This window comes from Hyla sarda, chromosome 9, assembly GCF_029499605.1.
Source record: "Hyla sarda isolate aHylSar1 chromosome 9, aHylSar1.hap1, whole genome shotgun sequence".
Classification (NCBI taxonomy): domain Eukaryota; kingdom Metazoa; phylum Chordata; class Amphibia; order Anura; family Hylidae; genus Hyla; species Hyla sarda.
This window is the reverse complement of record NC_079197.1, coordinates 13,978,260-13,996,636: the sequence shown is the minus strand read 5'-3', so window position 1 is coordinate 13,996,636 and position 18,377 is coordinate 13,978,260. Positions and strand designations below refer to the sequence as shown.

The 18,377-nt window shown below is 43.0% G+C and overlaps 1 protein-coding gene across 1 annotated transcript in view; it reads right to left on the bottom strand.

Annotated features, from left to right (window-relative positions):
• The window catches only part of LOC130291779 (collagen alpha-1(I) chain-like), a 233,582-nt gene that overhangs the window by 54,170 nt on the left and 161,035 nt on the right, over positions 1–18,377 (bottom strand). The window contains exons 13-24 of the mRNA XM_056541029.1: positions 17,483–17,590; positions 15,251–15,304; positions 11,616–11,669; positions 10,264–10,308; positions 8,212–8,265; positions 7,694–7,738; positions 5,206–5,259; positions 3,714–3,758; positions 2,439–2,492; positions 2,272–2,316; positions 2,114–2,167; positions 225–269 (exon numbers count right to left, since the gene is read on the bottom strand). Coding sequence (XP_056397004.1) covers positions 225–269; positions 2,114–2,167; positions 2,272–2,316; positions 2,439–2,492; positions 3,714–3,758; positions 5,206–5,259; positions 7,694–7,738; positions 8,212–8,265; positions 10,264–10,308; positions 11,616–11,669; positions 15,251–15,304; positions 17,483–17,590 — 657 coding nt within the window. The remainder of the gene's footprint in view (positions 1–224; positions 270–2,113; positions 2,168–2,271; positions 2,317–2,438; positions 2,493–3,713; positions 3,759–5,205; positions 5,260–7,693; positions 7,739–8,211; positions 8,266–10,263; positions 10,309–11,615; positions 11,670–15,250; positions 15,305–17,482; positions 17,591–18,377) is intronic.

The window sequence follows — 18,377 nt, the reverse complement described above, 5'->3', positions numbered from 1 at the left end:
TGCGGGGGGGTCCCAATGGTTGGACTCCCCCACAATCAGGCAGCTATTCCCTATGCAAATAATACATTGTCCTGCACGATAGTACTCCTTTAATAGAATAATAGAAAAGCAATATATCCATATAGGACTTCTAAAATTGCCTGTAGTATTAAGAAGGGAGAACTAAAACTCCCATCATGCCCTGACAGCCCGCGTGATTAAACACAAGGGTGTCAGCACAATACCTTGTCTCCTGGCAGCCCAGTCATTCCAGACCATCCGATTAATCCCTGTGTAACAAAAAAAGAAATTACAGCTTTATTGACACACAAAAATGGCTACATGGTTGTCACTCCCTGATGAAGGGACTTAAACAAAACCGAAAGAGTATATCTGTACTCATACAGTGTCTATTGTAAATCCTTCTAATATTGTTCACCCAGTTATTGTTTTTTTTTTTTTTTTTTTTTTTTTTTCTTCTATATAATAAAGTAGTTTTATCTGTCAAAAAATGCAATGATCAATGAAATAATTTTTTTTTTTTAACATATGATTTAGGGCATATTTCCACATATTCTGTAGGGTAATAATTGTATCATAGCAGTGGCCTGTTGGCACTTATTGTTGCTTCTAGTTTTTGGTATTTGTTATGGATGTCACCCCTGTCTTACGCCTCTGGCGATTCTGAATACTGCTACCATCTTGTGGCCACAGATCATAATTACACTGCTTTAAGTTTAAAGGGGTAGTCCAGTGGTGAAAAACGTATCCCCTATCCTAAGGATAGGGGATAAGTTTGAGATCGCGGGGGGTCCGACTGCTGGGGCCCCCTGCGATCTCTCTGTACGGGGGCCAGGCTCTCCGGCCAGATAGCGGGTGTCGACCTCTGCACGAAGCGGCGGCCCACACGCCCCCTCAATACATCTCTATGGCAGAGCCAGAGATTGCCGAAGGCAGCGCTTCGGCTCTGCCATAGAGTTGTATTGAGGGGGCATGTTGGCCGCCGCTTCGTGCGGAGGTCGACATGCCCCCTTCCCGCGGGCTGTCGGGGCTCCGTACAGGAGATCGCAGGGGGCCCCAGCGGTTGGACCCCCCGCGATCTCAAACTTATCCCCTATCCTTAGGATAGGGGATAAGTTGTTCACCACTGGGTCACCACTGGACTACTCCTTTAACAGAGTATTTCCATTCCAGTAAGACTGTTTTTCCGGACCAGGGTGCCTCCAGCTGTTGCAAAAATACAGCTAAAGGCTGTCCGGGCATGCTGGGAGTTGTAGTTTTGCAACAGCTGGAAGCACCTTGGTTGGGAAACACTGCAGTAAGAGATGGCATCTCACTAGGAACCCCCACTAATCCTTACAAGGAATAAGCAGCAGATCTACCTAAAGGGTTATTGACGCGTCAGGTCGAAGCGGTCAGAGGTGGCCTGGATTAAAAAAATATGGGCTGTTCTCAGGGGTCAAGTCCTGGAACAAAAAGTGTGGGAACTCACCCTAGATTTCTACTCAGGGGCTGGTCCTGCTAATGGGAATATTGTTCCTGGTGTGGAAAAAGTGCAGGAACTCCGTTCCCATGCGTTCCTGCAGCCACTTCCTGGCTCTTCTACACTGTTTGGCACTGGACACTTTAGGGAGGTCTTATTCTAGAGTAGTGTTTCCCAACCAGGGTGCCTCTGGCTGTTGCAAAACTACAACTTCCAGCATGTCCGGGCATGCTGGGAGTTGTAGATTTGCAACAGCCGCAGGCACCCTGGTTGGGAAACACTGTTCTAGAGATAGGTATGAGTTTCAGAGGTGGGACTGACTGAGATGGGAATACTACTGTAAGCACTGCCGCTACTTCATAGATTATCCCTGCACAGGAGGGGGCCACAAGTGTTACAGAATTAAGTCAAGGGGACCTGTTTTCGTGTCATCCCCAAACTGACCCCCCATTGATCATAATGTCATGGTATATATGAAAATCCCATTACAGGTGCAACTGATGTGTTATACCTAGAGCAGGTTCCGAGGGGGTGGGTAATGATGCCAAAGAGAGTCATGCCCCGCCCCCTCCACCCATAACCTTCACTTGAAGTGCTCCTTTAAAAAGTAGCTCTGTTTTTTTTTTTTCTCAGATGACTTTTAAAACTTACCATAGGTCCTTCTGGTCCTCGTTCCCCTCGGAAACCTGGAGGCCCTGGTTCTCCCTAAAAAAGTAAAAAATCTTTACTTAATGATTTAGGGCTCAGAAAACATAGAAAATATGCACAAAAATCTAAGAAAGAGTCGTAAAAAAGATACAGATCCATACCGTGTCTCCTTTCTGACCTGGTGGGCCTTCGGCTCCTCTCATGCCCTGGAACAAACAATAGTACAATTACATACACATGGCCAGGCTGATGGGTCCGGGCATCTGCCCAGGTTTACCCTGGTGCTGGGGCCAATCCTGTCCACGGTAATTCATCTTTGTCATAGTACCTGTGGTCCTCTTCTCCCTGGCGGTCCACACAGTCCTTCTAACCCAGGTGGGCCCTATAAACACATGTTAGGAATGTAATACAGGACACTTAGTTACACCAAAGTACAGTCATTTATATATATATATATATATATATATATATATATATATCCATATATACTGCATGTTCCCTTTTCTGCACATGATTGCAGGTGATCTCGCTTTTAGGATCCCAGTGATCAGCGGCAACCTGCTGGGCACCCATTGAAATCAATGGACTATCCTTCAAAACCAAAGGTCCAGCTGGGCACAGTTTTTGACTATTCTTATTTTATATTTTATTTTAAATGATTATACATTTATAATAAGATACAAAAGGTTCTCCAGCTCCACGTAATAGTTATAAATTCAATCTATATATTTTTTATCTTTCTTTATCTTTTTTTCATGATATATATATATGTATATATACAGTATATATATATATATATATATATATATATATATATATTTATTTATATACACACACAATTGAAACACTGACACATTTCTAACTGAAAGAGTTCTTATTCTTGACTAAATCTAGTTAAGCCATGAATAAGCGCTCTTAGAATTCAAAACACGTCGGAGTATCAGTTTTATTTTTACACATATAGAACATTAAAGTGCCTTGTTTAAGATAAAGAAGTAAACATATAGGGGATCCTTTATTAATATGTGCAACCTTGGTTTTTTTGCCTGTGCGGGGCACTAGTGTGGTCAGCGTTTATCAAGATGCCTGAGCCTTTCACTAAATGTGGGCTAATGTTTACGTGCGACTTGTAGCTAATGTAAAGGGCACTTGTCAGTCATCCTGGCGCGGCTGCCTGCACCTGGAGTGGCCGTTGTGCAAAACTGTGACTTTCGGAGAAAAGTCGCACGTCATAAGTCAGTGTGTAAACTGTGTGCCTAGGAAACCTCGTCCAAACACACCCATAAAAAGGCCCACTGGATTTGCCATATGTGCGCCGCAACTTTACATAGAATATAGTCCGATTAGAGCCTTATGAAATCCTTTCCTATCTTGCACCTTGTGTTGACAGGAGAGTCGGCCTGGCTTGATGTCTCACATGCCCAAGGTCCTTGTCAGGATATATAGATCTTTCAGGTGGAAGAGCCCATACAATACATTTTAATATAGCTCTCATTTTACTTTATAATTTTAATTTATGCGCAATGGAATTTTAGCTCATGACGGAAATTGAAAAATAAAATACAATTAGCTTATGTTAAAAATTGTAGTCTCTGTAGCGTACCTGAGGTCCAGGGTGACCACCGACTCCTGCAGGTCCTTGATCTCCCTAATAAAGAGGAGACAAGAAGACAAAGTTATGCTGAAATATTTACAACATACAATTGAAAATGCTGCTTTTTTATGTCTCATATGAGTCTGTGACTTGTCCTCGTAAATTTCAGTGCAGCAGCCTCCCATTGTTTTCAACTGAACCATGCAAACGGCAGAATTTCTGTGGCAGAAAATTCTGCTGCGGAAATTCAAATTCCGGACTCTGCTTTGACATGTATTGGAAATGGAGATGGCGCATATATCCAATCGGTCCTATTTCCGATGGAGTCGGCATCTGGCGCGCACCGTATGTCTGCCCAGAACTTTTCTGGGCGGATATGCTGCCATCTGAACAGGCCCTTAGAGGAGTTTCCCCCTTGGATATCAGGAAGTTTACAATCTAATCTAATACTATTTCTACTGACTTCAGAGTGGTCTTGGATAGCCATGAGTAAGGGTGTATGATGACAGCAGAAACACGTTGATTTTAGGGGATTTAGTAGGCACATTTTATATGCTGACATACTTTTTGCATCGATCTCATTGGATCAAAGAGTTTAGTGATCTTAAATATACCTGTCGCTTCTGTAGCTGAATACAAGGATATTAAAGTGGGCATACACATAAGATGGAGGACTGGACCATGAACAAACACAATTGGCTTAGCCACACGTGTATGTTATTTCAATAGTAGGAATATCTCCAGAGGAAACAAAATATTTTGCAGTTTAAATGGACACTGTCATTAAAACTAATTTTTGCTATTGCACTCCTTCTGGTAAATAAAAAATCTTTCCGATGTACTTTTTATTTATTTATTTATTTTAAATGAAGTTTTCTATGTTTTATTTGTGTTTAAAAAAAAAAGCCGCCACTAGGTGTCTCCCTACTTGTCCAGAGCACATTTCTCCCATGTCTTGCACAGACTTTGGACTCCTGCTGGCCTGACAGAAGTCAAAAATCAAGCAATGCAGCCTGGAGTGCTGAGGGGGGTGCAGCCTTAGCCAATCATAGCTCATCTCATACGGAACTACTCTGAGCTGTGTTTAGCAGAGTGAGGGAGGAAGTTCTCCCCTGTATGGCTTCAGATGATGTCACGCCTGCTGGGGAACGTCCCTTCCCAGTCTGTGAATCTGACTGAGCAGAAAATACAGAGCAATATCAAGGTAGAAAACGTAAAAATATATATATAAAAATAAACTAAAAAAAAAAATAATTAAAGAGGGGGGGGGGGGGGTTATCATGATGGGGGCAGTGAACTGGGAGGATTATAAAGCCAAAGGCTGTCCGGGCATGCTGGGAGTTGTAGTTTTTCAACAACTGGAGGCTGGAAACACTGCTGTAGGACAAGTCATAATTTAATTTCACCCAAACCTAGTTATTTTGTTTATACAGGAATCTGATCAGAATTGAAATCTATGTATTAAGTCCTATTTCTTATTGTAGTGGGATCCATTACTCACCTGGGACCCATTTACCCCCTGAGCACCTGGGAATCCTGGCTGTCCTTGTTCACCCTACAAAAAGTAGAACAAGCATAGATATGAAATTACAATTTTTGTTAGACATCATGGGGTTATAGTTGATAGGGGCAGATACTTCCTGGGCATGGCTTCATCTCACCATGTTAAATTAAAAGGTATGATTACTCTTTGCTATCCCCTACTTTTGAGCCCCTTCATCAGATGAATAGCTTAGAACTACCAAATTCATCTGATGATGAAGGGGCTCAAAAGCCCAGAAATGTGTTGGTTAACCCAGGATTTTCTATTGTACAGATTTCTTGCTATATCTTGGCCCCCTTGCTGATGCCTGGGAGGCTGCACCCTCTTTAATATGCCTGCATAGTGGTTGTGTCTTTTACACAACCAAAGAAGGTGAGCAGTACACTATACATACAGCACTGTTGTAGACATTTTGCCCAATGAGAAGCTCTGCTACCATTTTATTATATAGACATATCTCCAACTAGAGGATCTACAGCTAGGGCATGCTGGAATTTGTAGTTCTGCAACAGATCAATTGCCAAAAGCAAAGACCCCTATACAAATTAGAACATAATCAGTAGAACCCTTTGGTTTCAGTGGGACCAGCTAACCACACAATGTGTAATGGTACATCCCAGTTCAGCTCCAACAGATGATGTTTTGTAAAAAGGATCAGTCACGTGGAATGTCAAAGCCTGATCCCTTTGCACTCCTTGCAGATGGGCATTCACCAGTGTTATCTAACTGCAGCTTACCCTTCTTACTCTTACTGTCACATTTGGCACAGCTGAGCATGCATGTACAGTGACCCCTCAACTTACAATGGCCTCAACATACAGTGGTCATTTCTGGACCATTGTAACTTGAAACCAGACTCAACATACGGAAGGCCTCAACTTCCGGATAGCCGGAAGGCCTGACCAATCAGAATGGAAATTTCACTGGTAAAACACCTGTATTACTGAAGTGTATGCACTGACTGGTGTCTGGTAGTGCCCCCTACAGTACAGGAAGGTATTACATGTTCTGTACTACTCTTTACCTGTATTACTGAAACGTATGCACTGAATTCCTGTCTGGTAGCGCCCCCTACAGTACAGGGGGGTTCTACATGTTCTATACTACTCTTTACCTGTATTACTGAAGTGTATGCACTGACTGGTGTCTGGTAGCGCCCCTACAGTACAGTGAGGTATTATATGTTCTGTACTCTTTACCTGTATTACTGAAGTGTATGCACTGACTGGTGTCTGGTAGCGCCCCCTACAGTACTGGGAGGTATTATATGTTCTGTACTCTTTACCTTTATTACTGAAGTGTATGCACTGACTTGTGTCTGGTAGCGCCTCCTACAGTACAGGGAGGTATTACATGTTCTTTAGTACTCTTTACCAGTATTACTGAAGTGCATGCACTGACTGGTGTCTGGTAGCACCCCCTACAGTACAGGGAGGTATTACATGTTCTGTTCTGTAGTACTCTTTACCTGTATTACTGAATTGCATGCACTGACTGGTGTCTGGTAGCGCCCCCTACAGTACAGGGAGGTATTACATGTTCTGTACTACTCTTTACCTGTATGACTGAAGTGCATGCACTGACTGGTGTCTGGTAGCGCCCCCTACAGTACAGGGAGGTATTACATGTTCTTTAGTACTCTTTACCAGTATTACTGAAGTGCATGCACTGACTGGTGTCTGGTAGCACCCCCTACAGTACAGGGAGGTATTAAATGTTCTGTTCTGTAGTACTCTTTACCTGTATTACTGAAGTGCATGCACTGACTGGTGTCTGGTAGCACCCCCTACAGTACAGGGAGGTATTAAATGTTCTGTTCTGTAGTACTCTTTACCTGTATTACTGAAGTGTATGCACTGACTGGTGTCTGGTAGCGCCCCCTACAGTACAGGGAGGTATTACATGTTCTGTACTCTTTACCTATATTACTGAAGTGTATGCACTGACTGGTGTCTGGTAGCGCCCCCTACAGTACAGGGAGGTATTACATGTTCTGTACTCTTTACCTGTATTACTGAAGTGCATGCACTGACTGGTGTCTGGTAGTGCCCCCTACAGTACAGGGAAGTATTACATGTTCTGTACTCTTTACCTGTACCAGGGTTAGCTGTTCATTTGAACACCAGGTGAGGACAGCTCCATGTTACTTAGATACAGAAACCAACACGTTTAGAGTCTCAATGACCCTTTATCATGGCATCATGATCATGGGTCTTTGAGACTTGTAATGCGTTGGTTTCTGTATCTGCCTCTGTATTTTACTGGGACCTATATAAAGGAGCACCTGCGACTTCATTTGTTGCTTCACCATTGGTGATTCCCGGCTGGTTGCACTGCTAGCCGGACTGGCAAAGAGTGTGAGCCGAATATAGAACCTGGATATTGTGTTTTCTCTAGAACATGACGATAACCAATCAGTAACTAGCCTATTAAACTGCTCACTTACCTCTGGACCGGGGGGACCCCGGAGCCCAGGAACACCAACTTCTCCCTGCAGGAATAAAACATATGGGTTAGGGGGGAAAAAACCTGCACACACATCATTTTTTATCAATAAAGCAATAAAAAAAAAGTTATTTTAGAGTTGACATTTGTTAATCAGAAAGAGGTGTAGAACCTTGAGTTTGTAATATAACTTGGCGCAGTTCACCTCCACAGCCCATAGGTGTCCTTGTATTACAAAAATACAGAAAACAGCACCCCTAGAGGCCAGGATGAACAGAATAAAAAACGAACTTTGGACTTATTGGGGGAGATTTATCAAAACCTGTCCAGAGGAAAAGTAGCTGAGTTGTCCTTAGCAACCAATCAGATCGCTTCTTTCATTTTTCAGAGGCCTTTTCAAAAATGAAAGAAGCGATCTGATTGGTTGCTATGGGCAAATGGTAAATTTTTCCTCTGCACAGGTTTTGATATATCTCCCCTATTACGTTTATGCATTTTTGTCTGCAGTCCTTATCTCACCATAACTCCTGGATTCCCCTGGAAGCCCTGGGGTCCTTTGTGTCCCATGGGGCCCTAAAATATAAATATCTATTTAGGATTCACAAATGAAATCTTTCTTAAGATGACCTTTCTGTGTCACTACTTTCTGCCATTTATAGAGCAAAGATCCACCTCCTACTAAGTTCCAGTGCAGCAAACATTTTGGCCATAATTTACAAATGATAGAAAATTGTTTATCTGTAACGGAGCGATCTATATACACAATACAACTCATGTCATTTATATTTATACAAAAAATAGTTGTAATAGGAGTAACATGCAGGCGATATTTGAGATCGGTATATGAGGTCGGTATATGAGGTTGGTATTTTAGGATGTAATTTGAGGTTGGAATATGAGGACGGGAGATGAGGATGGGATATGAGGACCGGATATGTGGACGGGATATGAGGACGGGATATGAGGACCGGATATGTGGACGGGATATGAGGACAGGATAGGAATCTGGGATATGAGAACAGGATATGAGGACGGGATATGAGGTTGGGATATGAGGACAGGATATTGGGACAGGATATGAGGTCGGGATATGAGGATGGGATAGGAAGCTGGAAAATGAGGACAGGATATGAGCACGGGATATGAGGACGGGATATGAGGACGGGATATTGGGACAGGATATGAGGCCGGAATATGAGGACAGGATAGGAAGCTGGGATATGAGGACAGGATATGAGGTTGGGATATGAGGACAGGATAGGAAGCTGGGATATGAGGACAGGATATGAGGCCGGAATATGAGGACAGGATAGGAAGCTGGGATATGAGGACAGGATATGAGGTTGGGATATGAGGACAGGATATGAGGAAGGGATTTGAGGACAGGATATAAGGTCGGGATATGAGGTTGGGATATGAGGACAGCATATGAGGTCGGGATATGGGGATGGGATATGAGGTCGGGATATGAGGTCGGGATATGAGGACAAGATATGAGGACAGGATATGAGGGCGGGATATGAGGTTGGGATATGAGGACAGGATATGAGGAAGGGATATGAGGACGGGATATGAGGATGGGATATGAGGGCGGGATATGAGGTTGGGATATGAGGACAGGATATGAGGAAGGGATATGAGGACGGGATATGAGGGCGGGATATGAGGTTGGTATTTTAGGATGTAATTTGAGGTTGGAATATGAGGACGGGAGATGAGGATGGGATATGAGGACGGGATATGAGGACCGGATATGTGGACGGGATATGAGGACAGGATAGGAAGCTGGGATATGAGGACAGGATATGAGGACGGGATATGAGGTTGGGATATGAGGACAGGATATTGGGACAGGATATGAGGAAGGGATATGAGGACGGGATATGAGGTTGGGATATGAGGACAGGATATTGGGACAGGATATAAGGTCGGGATATGAGGATGGGATAGGAAGCTGGAAAATGAGGACAGGATATGAGGACGGGATATGAGGACGGGATATTGGGACAGGATATGAGGTCGGAATATGAGGACAGGATAGGAAGCTGGGATATGAGGACAGGATATGAGGTTGGGATATGAGGACAGGATATGAGATCAGGATATGAGGAAGGGATATGAGGACAGGATATAAGGTCGGGATATGAGGTTGGGATATGAGGACAGCATATGAGGTCGGGATATGAGGATGGGATATGAGGTCAGGATATGAGGTAAGGATATGAGGGCGGGATATGAGGTTGGGATATGAGGACAGGATATGAGGAAAGGATATGAGGACAGGATATAAGGTTGGGATATAAGGATGGGATATGAGGTCGGGATATGAGGAAGGGATATGAGGACGGGATATGAGGGCGGGATATGAGGTTGGGATATGAGGACAGGATATGAGGAAGGGATATGAGGACAGGCTATAAGGTCGGGATATAAGGATGGGATATGAGGTCGGGATATGAGGACAAGATATGAGGACAGGATATGAGGTCAGGAAATGAGGTTGGGATATGAGGTCAGGGGAATAAGGATGGGATATAAGGATGGGATAGAGGAAGGAAGGCTAGTGCTTACCTGCGCCCCTATGAGCCCCATGGGCCCGGGTTCTCCTTTTGTGCCCTAAAAAAGAAAAAAAAATGTAACCTTTATCCCGGTATCAAAATGTGTTTCTATCAGGTAACTTACTTCATAATATAACAACGGAGTCGCGGTTGTTGGTTGGTGTATTTTACAACATAATGAGATACAACTAATGGAAATTGGTTGAACTGGTCAGAATATTTCCAATTTAACCTATAGCAAACCTCTCCTGCTCTGGACAGTTCCTGACATGGACAGAGGTGTCAGCAGAGAGCACTGTGGTCAGACTGGAAAGAACTACACAACTTCCTCTGGAGCATACAGCAGCTGATAAGTACTGGAAGGGTTAATATTTTTTAATAGAAGTAGTTTACAAATATGTTTAACTTTCTGGAGCCAGTTGATTTGAAAAAAAAAATATAAAAATAAATAATAATAATTGTTTTCCACCAAAGTACCCCTTTAATAGAAGAAAAATAAAAATTCAATCTGTTCCTAGCGAAGGTCTAAAGGGCAAAATCTGTCTCCAAACTATGGATCTCCGACTTTTGCAAAACTACAACTCCCAGCATGCCCGGACAGCCAACGGCTGTCCGAGCATGCTGGGAGTTGTAGTTTTGCATGGTTTGGAGATCATTGGCCTATAACAGTTTGTGCTTCCTATACAGTGCTTAAAGGGGTACTCCGGTGGAATATATATATATATATTTTTTTAAATCAACTGGTGCCAGAAAGTTAAACAGATGTTTGTAAATTACTTCTATTAAAACATCTTTACCCTTCCAGTACTTTTAAGCAGCTGTATGCTACAGAGGAAATTCTTTTCTTTTTTGAATTTCTTTTTTGTCTTGTCCACAGTGCTCTCTGCTGACATCTGATGCCCGTATCAGGAACTGTCCAGAGCAGGAGAAAATCCCCATAGCAAACCTATGCTGCTCTGGACAGTTCCTGACACGGACAGAGGTGTCAGCAGAGAGCACTGTGGACAAGACAAAAAATTTATTCAAAAAGAACAGAATTTCCTCTGCAGCATACAGCTGCTAAAAAGTACTGGAAGGGTAAACATTTTTTAATAGAAGTAATTTACAAATCTGTTTAACTTTCTGGCACCAGTTGATTTAAAAAAAATAAAAATAAAAATAATGTTTTCCACCGGAGTACCCCCCTTTAAATTAGTGTTCTCCAAACCACTGCAAAACTCCAAATCTCTGCATGCCTCAATGGCCTTTGGCTGGTAGGGCATGATGGGAGTTGTTGTTTTGCAACAGCTGGAGAACCATAGGTTGGGGAACACTGACAATATGTATTGTGTATGTGAATGTGAATTTCGTCATGGGTCAGGTTACCTTTATTCCTTTGATACCTTTTTCCCCACAGGATCCAGGAGCTCCAAGAAAACCCTACATGCGGAGAAGACCAGAGTCAATATATATGAACAATTTTCACAAATTTATATAAATATAATTTTTTTTAAAGATTAGAATTCGAGATGAGCGAACTTACAGTAAATTCGATTCGTCACGAACTTCTCGGCTCGGCAGTTGATGACTTTTCCTGCATAAATTAGTTTAGCTTTCCGGTGCTCCGGTGGGCTGGAAAAGGTGGATATAGTCCTAGGAAAGAGTCTCCTAGTACTGTATCCACCATTTCCAGCCCACGGGAGCACCTGAAAGCTGAACTAATTTATGCAGGAAAAGTCATCAACTGCCGAGCCGAGAAGTTCGTGACGAATCGAATTTACTGTAAGTTCGTTCATCTCTAGTTAGTGTTATATTGTTGGTTTTACCCACTATCATTCTAAGGGTTCAGCCAACAATCTAATGAGTTGGATTTTATTAGAAGCTTAGAAGAAGAACCTCTATGGCTGGGATTGATCTGTACCTGTGGCAGATAAGATTAAAGGGGTACTCCAGTGGAAAAAAAAATTTTTTATCAACTGGTGCCAGAAAGTTAATCAGTTTTGTAAATTACTTCTATTAAAAAATCCTTCCAGTACTTATTAGCGGCTATATATTACAGAGAAAGTACTTTTGTTTTTGGATTTCTTTTTTTCTGACCACAGTGCTCTCTGCTGACACCCCTGTCCGTATCAAGAGAAAATCCCCATAGCAAACCTCTCCTGCTCTGGACAATTCCTCATACAGACAGAGGTGTCAGCAGAGAGCACTGTGGTCAGAAAAAAAGAAATCCAAAAACAAAAGTACAGCCGCTAATAAGTACTGGAAGGATTTTTTAATAGAAGTAATTTACAAAACTGTTTAACTTTCTGGCACCAGTTGATTACAAAAAAATGCTTTCCACCGGAGTACCCCTTTAAACACATACAAGCTCTTTAGTTTCAAGAGACATGAGGTCACAAGATACGGCTGGATCCCATAGAGACCACCCTGTTTCCATGTGTTCAGCGCTTTTCCAGCATAAACACCAGGATTTAGACCTAGAGCGCCCTTTTGATAGGGGGCGCCACTCTGACTGCCGCAAGAAAGTTAGACAACCAGCATCCCAACCACTCGCTCAGCCAGGAGGAGGTTTGCTACAGTGTGTCACCTCAGTAGTAAGCTAATTACATGGGGAGGGGGCTTGTTACAGTGTGTCACCCCAGTAGTAAGCTAATTACATGGGGAGGCGGCTTGTTACAGTGTGTCACCCCAGTAGTAAGCTAATTACATGGGGAGGCGGCTTGTTACAGTGTGTCACCCCGGTAGTAAGCTAATTACATGGGGAGGGGGCTTGTTACAGTGTGTCACCCCGGTAGTAAGCTAATTATATGGGGAGGGGGCTTGTTACAGTGTGTCACCCCGGTAGTAAGCTAATTACATGGGGAGGCGGCTTGTTACAGTGTGTCACCCAAGTAGTAAGCTAATTACATGGGGAGGGGGCTTGTTACAGTGTGTCACCCCGGTAGTAAGCTAATTATATGGGGAGGGGGCTTGTTACAGTGTGTCACCCCGGTAGTAGGGTGGGGAGTGTCAAAGGGCAGGCCAATGGGCGGAGTCAAGGGGCGGCAAAATTAGCTTTTGCCTAGGTAGGTGCCAAAAATCCATGCCCCAGCCTGGTTCTTACTTGAGAGAATGTAATAAGCCACCACTGGTGACAGCTTACAAGTGTGAGAAGGAAAGGCTCAGGTATGGTGAAATTTAACATGCCCATCCCTTTTTTTTGGGACAGTCTTTTCGGGACAGTCAGGACATCCCCATACATAGGCTGACCATACATCCTATTTTAAACGGAACAGTCACGTTTTTTTTCTATTGTTATTTTAAGACTGTCCCATCTTTTTATGATTTTGTCCTATTTTGCCCGCAGCCACCGATAGTCACTGTTCTTTAAGTGGCCACACCCTGTGCTACCTGATCTTAAGTGGCAGCCGGCATCGGTGGCTTCTGGGACTTGGGACGAGTGATGCCCCTGATGTTGCGCCCACAGGAGCAAAGCAGTAGGACGTCTGGATGGTCAGGAGAGTGTGCAGCGAGCTCGAGCCCTGACGGCCCTGGCCTATCTACCCTGAAGCGCCGGTTTTGGGGCAGGATGGTAACTAAAATTGCGATGTGTTTGATCTTGTTGACCAAACCTTGTTGCTTTGTATTTTCCCGCTGGATGATATTACTATTACTTTGTCCGACTAAACATTTGTCTGTGTTATGTCCCAGTACAGAACATAGTCCTGCACTACACTTACGCCCTGTCAGGTTGAGTCCCTTAGTGACCTGGGGGCTCTCATGCAGTGTCCCCTGCTGTTACTTTAATGTTATTTATTGTACTAATGTATAGCCAGTATAAAAGACCTTTGGAGGACTAATGTAATTGTCTAAAGGACCTGTGAGATGTTACATGTGATGTTTATGTTACCCAGAGGGTACCAGCTTAACACATGACCCGCAGGTTGACCTATGGGCTTCCGGCTCAGCTTGTCTCAGTGATAGCGTCCAGCTACCTGGAAGGCCTCAAATCCACTGTCACTTCCAGTAAGTCAAGTCTAAGTCTGCTGTCATGGCCTACAGTCTAGTCAAGCCTAAAGTCAAGAATCTTTTCAAGTCTTTTACAAGTATAATTGGTCCCAGCAAGCTGCGAGGTCCTTCTGTGTTCCTGGCCACCTCTCTGGGATTCTGGCCGAGCTGTAGAGACTATAACCACTGTCTGACCTCAGTAGAGCCTCCGTTAAACCATAACCTTTTCAAGGACTCTCATTTCGTTGCCTAGCCATCGGGATAGCGTAGAGATCGCTTGGGTGGTTCTCGATACCCAAAAACCACTCTGGCATCACGAACAATAGGGGTTAATAACACCTTGCCCCTTTGGTTAATACCATCTGCCCCATCCGCCTACACCGCTACACCCCGTGGTCCCGCCATCACCGTGGCTCCCCACATCGGTGTCCATGAAATATATATATATATATATATATTTTTTTTTATCTATAGCTAGTTCAAGAAAAAATGTGAATATATGAAGTATTACGTAGGATTAGAACAAGTTGTTACAACAAAGAGAACAAAATATTTACACCAAACTAACGCTATAGGATCAAATGGTCTGTACCTGAGGCGGGTGATTACAGTGACAGGTATGGCAGTAATAGCCAGCCTTCGGGTTATAACTAGATGGAGCCCTGCACTTCCGTTTTACAGGTCAGAGCATAAATTCTAAGAAAGTCACTGGCAGCGCTTCTATAATACCCCCCCGGGCCAAGTCCTCACCTTGTCTCCGAGAGTCAAGGACTTGTATTCTCATGGCTTAGTACGGAGGTTCTTATACCATCTCATTTACTTTCTATGACCTCAAAATAACCTACTAGGTCCAGATGTCAAGAACAAACCCCAAAGCCACAACTGGAAACCATATTTGTCTACTTCTAGCTCAAAAACAAGTCTTTCTTAACCCTTAGTACTAGATATAGAATGACGGTGACATTTGGGGTTATGTTAACAATGATATACCGTATATAAATACTATAAATACTACATATTTAGTCTGGACTTACTTCATCTCCTCTGTCTCCAGGAAGGCCCTGATCTCCTTTAAAGCCTTGAACTCCCTTTGAAAATAAAATAATACATGTTATGTTTTTGCTATTACATTGCCCCATACACACAGGTTGTTGCCTCCCGAAAGATTAGCACCAGAGATGAGCGAACTTACAGTAAATTCGATTCGTCACAAACTTCTCGGCTCGGCAGTTGATAACTTTTCCTGCGTAAATTAGTTCAGCTTTCCGGTGCTCCCGTGGGCTGGAAAAGGTGGATACAGTCCTAGGAGACTCTTTCCTAGGAATGTATCCACCTTTTCCAGCCCACCGGAGCACCTGAAGGCTGAACTAATTTACGCAGGATAAGTCATCAACTGCCGAGCCGAGAAGTTCGTGACGAATCGAATTTACTGTAAGTTCGCTCATCTCTAATTAGCACATTCATCTCCTGTACAACTATTTGTCATTATCTTTTTTTTAAACCAACTGGTGCCAGAAAGTTAAACAGATTTGTAAATGATTTCTATTAAAAAAAATCTTAATCCAAACTTCCAGTACTTATCAGCTGCTATTTGCTGCACAGGAAGCTCTTTTCTTTTTGAATTTCCTTTCACTCTGACCACAGTGCTCTCTGCTTGACACCTCTGCCCATTTTTAGGAACTGTCCAGAGCAGTCCAAGGTTTGCTATGGGGATTTGCTTCTGCTCTGGACAGTTCCTGAGATGGACAGTGGTGTCAGCAGAGAGCACTGTGGTCAGACAGAAAGGAAATGCAAAAAGAAAAGAACTTCCTCTGGAGCTTACAGAAGCTGATCAGTACTGGAAGGATTAAGATTTTTTTAAATAGAAGTAATTTACAAATCTGTTTAACTTTCTGGCAACAGTTGATTTAAAAAAATTTTTTTTTTCAGCGGAGTACCCCTTTAATCGTATACATGCGTACGCTAGGTGCACAAGGCATGTAAGTGTCCTCAATGGAGAGAGGAGGGTAAACTCTGGCCAGAGGGGTCTTATCTCCCTTGAAAACAAAGGATTGAGTATGTTGGCAAACGCGGTGAGAGGGTTGGGACACTGTCATCAATGGTCTACGAGGCCCCACAAGAGGTAATGATTCAAGGCTTGTGGTGATGGAAGATGCATTGTCCATAAATATATAACCATTGAAATGCCAAGAAAATCCTGAAATCATGACCTGTAAAGTTGGCCATCCCTGATGTTTTTGGCAGAACCAATTATTTCTCTTACGTGCATGGAGGCCTCTCTGATAGAGCAGGTGCTAGACTATTTTGCACCCAAGACCAGCTAACAGCTACACTCCGGCCAAACGGATTCACCTGTGTAGCGGAGCCTCCGGCACCGCCCTGGCATCAAGCAGCAAAGTCCATGCAAAGAAGAAATGTCCAGCAACCGGTGTTCAGGTAAAACTTCTTAACTCTTTATTAAGGATTTTTTTTTTAAGGATAAAACAGGTACAGGTCGAAAAACCTCTGACGCGTTTCACGCAGTGAAACGCGTCAGAGGTTTTTCTACCTGTGCCTGTTTTATCCTTAAAAAAAAAAAAAATCTTTAAAGGGGTACTCCGGTGGAAAACTTTTATTTTTTAAATCAACTGATGCCAGAAAGTTAAACAGATTTGTCAATTACTTCTATTAAAAAATCTTAATCCTTCCAGTACTTGTTAGCTGCCGAATACTAATAAGAAGAAATCACTTGAATGAATATGCACAGCACAATTCATGTTAATATTAAAAAATATGGAAATTGCTTTTTTAAATTTGAACCCTGCCCTTAAAGGGGTATTCCAGAAAAAAACTTTTTTATTTTTTTATTTTTTATATCAACTGACTCCAGAAAGTTAAACAGATTTGTAAAAAAATCTTAATTCCTTTCAATAATTATCAGCTGCTGAAGTTGAGTTGTTGTTTTCTGTCTGGCAACGGTGCTCTCTGCTGACATCTCTGCTTGTCTCGGGAACTGCACAGAGTAGAAGAGGTTTGCTGTGGGGATTTGCTTCTACTCTGGACAGTTCCCGAGACAGGTGTCATCAGAGAGCACTTAGACAGAAAAGAACAACTCAACTTCAGCAGCTCATAAGTACTGAAAGGATTACGATTTTTTAATAGAAGTAATTTACAAATCTGTTTAACTTTCTGGAGCCAGTTCATATATATAAAAAAAATGTTTTCCTAGATAAGCCCTTTAACTGAATACTGATACAAATGCTGAAGTAATTTTTGGTAAATCTCACCTTTGGGCCTGTTATTCCTGGAGATCCCGGTTTCCCATCTAGCCCAGGGTCTCCATCCCTTCCTGGAGTGCCAGATAGTCCTTGTGTCCCTGGAGGACCCGGTAACCCCTGCCATATAAATAGAGAGTAAACACACAGTAGCTCGGTGGTCGGCACAGTTGTCTTGCATTGCTGGAGTTTAGGGTTCAAATCCCCCCAAGGACAACATCTGCAAAAAGGTTTTTTATGTTCTGTTCTCCCTGTGTTTGCACGGGTTTCCTCCCACACTTCAAAAAGCAAACTGATAGTGATGACAAACTCTGGTACAGCTCTGTGGAATATGTTGGTGCTACAGTAAATAAAGGAATTATTATAATCGCAACCATAGAAGGAGCTAGAGATGAGCGAACTTACAGTAAATTCGATTCGTCACGAACTTCTCGGCTCGGCAGTTGATGTCTTTTCCTGCATAAATTAGTTCAGCTTTCCGGTGCTCCGGTGGGCTGGAAAAGGTGGATACAGTCCTAGAAAAGAGTCTCCTAGGACTGTATCCACCTTTTCCAACCCACGGGAGCACCTGAAAGCTGAACTAATTTATGCAGGAAAAGTCAGCAACCGCCGAGCCGAGAAGTTCGTGACGAATCGAATTTACTGTAAGTTCGCTCATCTCTAGAGGGAGCCCTGAAGAAAAAAGGAGGGAGACATTGAAGTTCTGGTTCCAAATAGGTACCAAAATAAGGTATTGCAGTAATAGCAAATAAGATGGAAAAATAGCTTTATATGCCAGAAGAGGACGCGCAGCAAGCAAGTACTGCCATATTACTGCCCTTGTGGAGAACTCCACCTCTAGGACCCAATGGGTATTAACTGATAACTGCAGGTCCAGCAGCTGAGGCTCCCAGAGATCAACTGTTAT